General features: G+C 41.1%; 2 protein-coding genes across 2 annotated transcripts; one reads left to right on the top strand and one right to left on the bottom strand.

Moving 5' to 3' along the window:
- Positions 1-289: 289 nt before the first annotated feature.
- il4i1 (interleukin 4 induced 1) lies at positions 290-4,819 on the top strand. Its single transcript, XM_010757253.2, has 8 exons — positions 290-370; positions 986-1,082; positions 1,446-1,660; positions 1,751-1,863; positions 2,935-3,136; positions 3,252-3,320; positions 3,407-3,543; positions 3,729-4,819. Exons 2-8 carry the CDS (start codon positions 1,064-1,066, stop codon positions 4,492-4,494), a joined length of 1,521 nt encoding a protein of 506 aa, XP_010755555.1. The 5' UTR covers positions 290-370; positions 986-1,063; the 3' UTR covers positions 4,495-4,819.
- Positions 4,820-5,493: 674 nt separating this feature from the next.
- Positions 5,494-7,263, bottom strand: timm8b (translocase of inner mitochondrial membrane 8 homolog B (yeast)). Its single transcript, XM_010757242.3, has 2 exons — positions 6,861-7,263; positions 5,494-5,881 (listed from the first exon to the last, which is right to left on the bottom strand). The coding sequence occupies exons 1-2, from the start codon at positions 6,960-6,962 to the stop codon at positions 5,714-5,716; spliced, it is 270 nt and encodes an 89-aa protein (XP_010755544.1). The 5' UTR covers positions 6,963-7,263; the 3' UTR covers positions 5,494-5,713.
- Between the last annotated feature and the right edge of the window lie 683 nt (positions 7,264-7,946).

Below are 7,946 nucleotides of genomic sequence, written 5' to 3'. Positions count from 1 at the left end.
TCTCAGGTCAGATATCTCCCTCTCTGAGGCAGCTACCAAAGCAGCAACCAGACCGCTCAGATGAAAATCAAGCTTTGACACAGGTAACTAGAAATCTAAGAAATTGGAAATACCTCCTGCTCCTGTATGTGTTACACCTCTTTCTATTTGTTTGCTCTTGTCACTTTCCAGTTCCTAAAAAAATTTTTTTGAAGAAGAAAACTTACAGTGCAGTTACTCATGTTGTCGGGAAAATGAAACTTGGACTTTTTTATTTTTTCAATTTCTTGCTTTTGCTTTCATTTCCTGCAGCCTATAAAAAGTGTGCTGCTGTCTGTCGGGGACTAAAGGCTGGGCAAGTTGAGACTGCTTTATTTGGCAATACTTATAAGTAAGTAGTCGAAATAATTTCTTTAAATCAATACAAAAAAGTATATATTTGTAATAGAAATAAAAAAAAAATGTATGGTGTTTTGTTATGTTTAAAGTAATTTAGAGCAGCTTTAAATCTGACTTTTCTTTTTTTGGATAACACTGAATGAGCACCTTCAGATCAGATATTGAAATGAGCAAAGATGGAGGAAATGAGGTATGCCGTATAACCTCACTAATCTGATTTGTTCAGTGTGGATGACTCTCGAGCCGGTGTGGGAAAATATTTCTGGAAGACCTGAGGAGCCACACAGTCGCTCATTAAAATGACGTTGTGTGCAATTTCACACATACCACGCTTTCTCCCAGGTTTTCCAGGCTGCTTTCATATGAAGGGACATCATTGAAAGAGTTTGCTTTATCAGGGGCTCTGTCATTAGTCCTCAGTCATGCATAGGCTCACAACAACTTACGAGACTTTACCTTTGATCAAGGTGAGTGCGGTGATAGTCTGCTCTGAGCTGCCTCTACTTCGCTTCTCATTTTAGTTTTGCATGTGTGTTCGTTATCTGCAATAATTAAACAGATTTTGTTCATGATAACACTTAACTTGTGACACACTTGTCTCTGGCAGGTTTCCTTTTCCTCTCATAGTGTCAGTAACAGCAGACTGTCCAGACTGTGGAGTTCCATCCTCAAGACGTTCCCTCACATGGCACTGTGCAAATTCTGTAAGTACTGAATCAATTGCTATTACATGTTAGGTTTATTCAATAGTTATACTAGTATCATGCTGTTATTGCAATTTAATGAACTCTGAAATAATTCTTAATTTCTTAATCTTAAAATAAAAATCTGCATCATGAAAAAGAAAGAACTGATTAAGCAACGAATTATTGTGAAAATGACAGATGACAGATATTTTTAAACGTGATTCATCATAAACGTGCAGTTCTGCTTGGAGATTCTGTTATGTTTGTGAGCTGGTTGCTTAGGGGAGGGGTTCAGTTTTATCTGTTTGAGAATATTCCCTCCTCTTCTACATTTGCCTCACGATGCTTTAAATTCATCGCTTGATATTTTCCATCTGCCAGTTCCCCTGGTCCTGGTGGGGGTCGTGGTGTTTGCTGTGAGTGGGATCTTTGGAGACCCCCTGTATGAGTGCCTCCAGGACACTGACTACAGCGAGCTCCTGGACATTGTGGATAAAGGCCTTCCTGTCACTAAAACACCCCGTCATGTAGCAGTCATCGGTGGGGGCATCGCTGGACTGACCGCTGCAAAGTTTTTAGAAGATGCTGGACATAAGGTAACATCATGAGTGGACCTGAGTGGATACTGATGATACATGCTGTACATATTAAAGTGTGTTTAACATTATGGTTCTTTGGACGACAAGGTGACCATAATAGAAGCCAGTGAGCGTATTGGGGGACGTGTAGAGACCTTCAGGAACAGAAAAGAAGGCTGGTATGCAGAAGTGGGCGCCATGAGGATCCCCAGCTTTCATAAGTGAGTACAGTCTGCTGGGCTATAATATGACATGAGGACATGAGTTGTTCCATCAACTACAGCCACTAAGTACAGTACTCAATTTATTACAACACTCAAGTATGATATTAAAGTACTTGTACTTTTACATTTACATACAGAGGGAAATGATTTCTCAGCCCTCTACCCTAAACTGCTGGCACACATCAAGTCAATTATTGCTGAAATAAATCAGATATTACTGATATATAAAGCATTATAAACTTTTATAATTACTGTTAAGAATTTTAAGAAAGTGGTTAAAAATGTTACAACTAAAATATATTTTACATAACTATAATATTTAGCTACTTGCGTGCATTTTTTGTTTTACAGTGTGGTACTTCTACTAAAAGCTGCTGTAGTCTATATTTCTATATTGATTATTAATATTATTAATTATGGATCAAATGGTCAAATGGCCCTGCAATAAGTTGGCCACTTGTCCAGGGTGTACCCCGCCTCGCCCAAAGTCAGCAGCAATAGGCTCCAGCCCACCGTGACCCTGATGAGGATAAGCAGTTACAGATAATAGATGGATGGATTGATGGATGGTCACTTGTGTGATGTGAAAGGGGTTAGTCACAGTGACAAGAACACAGAGAATTATCATCCAACTCTGCAGTTCTACTTTATTTCAGCTCCTTTGAGAGTTTTCAGATTATTCTTTTGGTTGTATGGCTCACATCGGTGTCCTTTTCTGCCATATACATCCACCGAACTCTACCTCCCCAGCACCAAACAATACAGAGACACAGTTGGCAACTAGCTGGTAAACTCAGTATTTAACAGCTAAAGAACTGTATATTTTACTCAGGGACTGGTAAAGACCAAAGCAGAGCTAAAATGAGAGGACCGTCCAGAAACATGAACGGTTTGCACACATTCACCAGATCAACTGTCATAAGGTGACAATAAGTGCAAATTGAGTTGGGCTGCCCCCAAGTGGCAAAAGGTCAACCAATGCACCTTTAACTAAACTTCATCCACCATCAGAAGGAGACATACATATCTTACATATACGATCTTCAATATACTGTATCTATTTTACAGGATTCTGCTATCTTTTGCCTCCAAATTACAAATGTCCTTAAACCACTTTATCCAAGATGACATCAACACCTACTATTTGGTGAATGGATTGCTTCAGAAAACCTATGCAGTGGAAAACAACCCCGGAGTGCTCAACTACAGCTTGAATGAGAGAGAGAGGGGGAAGTCAGCCGCTCAACTTTTCAGTGAGGCACTGTGGAAGGTTTGCACACATTCCACACATTTATAGCATAATCATCACTTTTACTGCATGGTATTTTTTTTATTGTACAAGGGATGGGCGTGTCTTTTTTTCAAGCGTTGTAATCTGTGCACAGGTGAGGGAGGATCTCAAGACAATCGGCTGCAGTGCCATGTTGGATAAATATGATTCGTACACAGTGAAGGTAGACTTTGATTTATTTGGACGTTGTCCTCTCAGATGTCGCACGTGTCATAGGTTGATTCTGAGTTCACATTTGATTGCTGACAGGAATATCTGGTGAAGGAGGGCAACCTGAGTCGTGGAGCCTTGAGGATGGTCGGCGACATCCTGAACGAAAACAGCCTCTTCTACACATCACTGATAGAGATGCTGTATATACAGTCAGACATCAATGACAACACTGAGTAAGTTCATCATGTCGTGTCCGTTAGTTGCTGTAAGAGAACTTTTTAGCCGCCTGTTGAAGCTAATAAAACCAAAACAATGAACTGAAAAACAATAAAACTATCAAATATGGTGAGAATTATTAATCTTTTAACATCTGGTAATATAAATATAATATACTGTGTTTGATGGGGTTTTCTTCCAGGTACTTTGAAGTAACGGATGGCTTCGAGCACCTCCCGAGGGCTTTCTACCAGCTGTTAAACGCCACCATCCTTCTCAACTCCAAGGTCAAGCTAATCAGCCAAACAGGCGGCAGCAACGTGACAGTAACATACCAGGACTGGCGGAATTCAGACTCCCTGACCAACCTCACAGTGGACTACGCCTTGGTTACAGCCACAGCGAAGGCCACTCTCTTCATTGACTTCCAGCCACCTCTCTCTGGGGACAAGATGGAGGCCCTGCGCTCAGTTCATTACGCCAGCTCCACCAAGGTGGTACTCAGCTTTAGGGACAGGTTCTGGGAGAAAGAAGGCATCAGAGGAGGGAAGAGCATTACAGACCGGCCGTCTCGCTTCATTTACTACCCCAGCCACAGCTTCCCTGGTACAGCCGCCGGAGCCCTCCTGGCGTCTTATACCTGCTCGGACGATTCCACCCTCTTCCAAGGGATGAGCGATGAGGAGCTGATGGCTGTGGCCCTTGAGGACTTGGTGAAGATCCATGGAGAGTACATCAGGCCACTGTGTACAGGGGGGCTGGTAAAGAAGTGGGGATTAGATCCTTACAGTCTGGGAGCATTCGCCCTGTTCACACCGTACCAGGGACACTACGCCAGAGAACTGTTTCAGAGTGAGGGACGGGTACACTTTGCAGGAGAACACACAGCCACGCCACATGGGTGGATCGAAACTGCAATGAAATCTGCGCTCAGAGCAGCTAAACACATTAACAGTCTTACAGTTTAGTTTTGTCTAGGAAATATTTTTTATATTACATTTTTTGTCTGATATATTGCCCTTTCAGTACTAAACCCCTCTGATGTATATTTTTGTGTTATGTATATATTGATTTACACACATTCTCAAACTGACAAACTGACATTCTGATCAGATTACCATGAACAGAAATGCAAATATTATTTAATTAAGATCATGATTTGCAGGGTTTTACTGTCGCATGGTGTGTGACGCACGAGCCACGTAACTAATTGTTAATTAGTTCATTAACAATTATTTTAAGCATTAGTTAATCTACTGATCATTTTCTTGATTAAAAACATGTTTTTTGCAAGTTGATGTCTTCGCAAGCTTTTCTTTTTCAGTCAGTAAATCATCCAATCAGAAAAGACTGAGCAGCATCATAAAATATATTGCAGAAATTAATTCTGACATTTATTCAGAAAAACAGACATTCTGCGGAGATAGGTGCTCCTTCTAGCAACATCTGTGGTTTTGAAATGAAGCCAACATGGGACTGCCAAAGACTGCAGTTCCTCAAATGTTCACTTGAGGCTGGCTACAGGACGAGTCAGTCTCCATAAGTCCCTTTGAACAAGAGTATAAAATATTTGAATGAAGAAATCACTTTAAATTCTCATTTGTTTGGGATTAAAGTCTGTTGTATTAGAGTCTTTTTACTTTGTGGTATCGGCACATCACCTGGTAATGCAGTATAAATTATGTACCTAATACTACACACACTGGCAACTGGTTATAAAGAGTGTTAAAGTATGGTAGTCAGTGGGATATATAAAATAAAAATGAACAACAAATATGTTTTCCTCCCAGGCCTTCCCTCTAGGAACTTCCATCATGTATATATATATATTACTTAAGTACATGTGAATAAATATTTAGATGAAAACAAATTGGATCTACCGGTTGTCAGAGACCACAGCTGGACTAATTCCCTGCTTCCTTCCCCAGTTTGTTGAGTGCATGAAGGATCACAGACAGGACGGTGAACATGAGCGTAATGCCTCACTTTACTGACACCACATCACATTACATGATTTCTTGCTGCCAATTGCACACACAAACGTGCAGACTTTCCCCATCAGGCTGCACCGTTCGAAAGCTTCAACAGTAAGTTATAAAAACACTTGTCCTCTTCACATTCTCTCCCAGCAGCATGTGGGTAATATATTTGATTTTACACAGTCCTGTTGGCATCTATAGTCCATCATTAATGAGCGCCCTTCTGCACCATCTGTGTGAAACGGTTGGTGATGGTCAGGGTGGTGTCGATGAAACGCTCGACACAGCTCTGCAGACACGTCTCTGTCCGGTAGTCCAGCTTCGAGCCTGGACTGTCCACACACTTGTCCCAGCAGACGTCAGTGAAAGTGTGGACCTGGAAATGACAGAGAACTTAATTAAAATGAATAAGTTGTAACATTTTCATATTTTTTGAAAATTATGAAAATATTATAGGATATAATCTTAAAGCAACACTGTGAAGCTTTTATTTTGTTTGCAGTTATCTAATGTTAGCCCAGTTTGTTAGCCAGGCTACTCAGCTTACAGCTCAGAGCACCAGGGGAACGTTAGTGTTTGGACCACGGGGAGGAGGAGGTTTTCGGGTGCAGGCTAATGGTGACAGGGAGCTGAGACAGTGTCGTACCAGAACCAGAGCTGGGCGAGCTCAGCAATGTAATCAGAACAAACACACTGAACAGCTGCCCATATTCACCACAGTGGGATTACACTCTGAAACTGTGGCCGCAGTGAATGCAAATTTATACATAATGTTGCTTTAATTGTTTAGTTTAAAAAATTATTATATTTCATTTATATATTATTATTATATATATATATATATATATATATATATATGTCTGTTTTAATGATTTTATGATCATGTCTGTGCCTACCTGTCATGTTACTTGCTTTTTAAACTGTACTTATGTCTATTCCTGTATGTACAGAGGAGTCAATTTCCTTGTGTGTGTGTGTGTACACACACCTGACCAATAAAGTGATTCTCAATATAAGCTGATATTCATTTTGAACAAAAACAAATATTTTCGTAAGAGTCCACTGAATCTTGTTATTACATATTTATGACTGAGATATTAAGTGTCCTGAAATGTCTCCTAATTCCCTAGTTCCTCATATCTTCTCATATCTTCTTACCATTTATCTTGCCATATCATATGTTATCTATATCATATTTTGTTGTTACCTGTCAGCTTGTCCGTGTTACATGTTGGACTGACCTAACCTTGAATTGTAATACTGGAAGATGTCCCAGGGGACTGTGGCGTCAGGTCTCCCCGCATGTGCTGCATGCTCTCGGACTGGCTACAGGTTAGCACGGTTAGCATACAGACCTGGGCCTGGAACTGCGCTTTCTGCTGCTCTATGGCGATCATACGCTGGAGCTCGCTCGCCTCCGCCTTCTCCGACGCGCTCAGCTGATCAAAGCCGTCCATTGCGTTAGTGAACAGTTACCGTGTCTCCCCGTTCACGAGCCGCTGAGGTGAGGTGACCTTCGGTTTCACTGGGGGTGACTGAGCGCTCCGGCTCGTGAAATAATCACTGATGTACAAACGACGTGACGGGCTACTACGCAGCGACGGCTCGTGCGTCTGTCATTTGTAAATCAGCGCGGTGAATGTGACGTTGGACGTGACGTATATAAAAATTATTTCATGTTTTACAAAAGGTTCACGACACAGTGGCTCTCTAATGGGACTTTCAGCTATTCAGAAACCTTTATAATGAAAAACTATTATATTATGCTCCAATTACGCATGCAGCAAGTGAAAGTGCTGATCTTCTCAACCGTTCAACATCTTTATAGTGATGAGTCGGTCGCGAACGAGCCGGTTCAAAGAGCCGGCTCTTTTAAGGACGGCTCCCGTCCGTCCGCGAACCGTTCTTTTTCTTTTTTTTTACTTTTCTCTTTAGGAAAAGTACCTGTGGGCATTGGCTACGGGTGTCACGTGCATGCTTGTGCAACCAATCATGTGAGGATTGACAAGAAGCATACCACCAAGCAGGGAAGGGCGGGGGTAGCAGCGCTGAGAGGTGACAAGAGACAAGAGGAGGGAGACACGCTGAAGGAGAGAGAGGAGTGAAGATGAGACAGGAGTGTGGTGTAAAAATATATTATTTTTTACACTATACAAACAAAAACATTTTGGTTTTATTTGTCCAGATGTCAGTGGTGGGCATTAACAAAGCACATTTACTTGAGTGCTGTTATTTAATTTCTCTATTTTTCAGTACTTTGTGTGTGTGTGTTTATATAAATATAAAAAAATAAAATGTCTTTCCTTTTTTAAAATTTCTATGCTTAGGTTTTTATAGGCGTTTCTATCTGCTTTGTGTAGCAGAGTGGTTCTTCAAGCAAGTTAGTGCATTTATTGGGTGGTTTCAGGGAGTTACAAGGGATTTTACAACTGTAAATGCAG

This window comes from Larimichthys crocea, chromosome VII (assembly GCF_000972845.2).
Source record: "Larimichthys crocea isolate SSNF chromosome VII, L_crocea_2.0, whole genome shotgun sequence".
NCBI lineage: Eukaryota > Metazoa > Chordata > Actinopteri > Sciaenidae > Larimichthys > Larimichthys crocea.
Note: the sequence above shows the minus strand (reverse complement) of the source record. Positions and strands in the feature narration are given on the sequence as shown.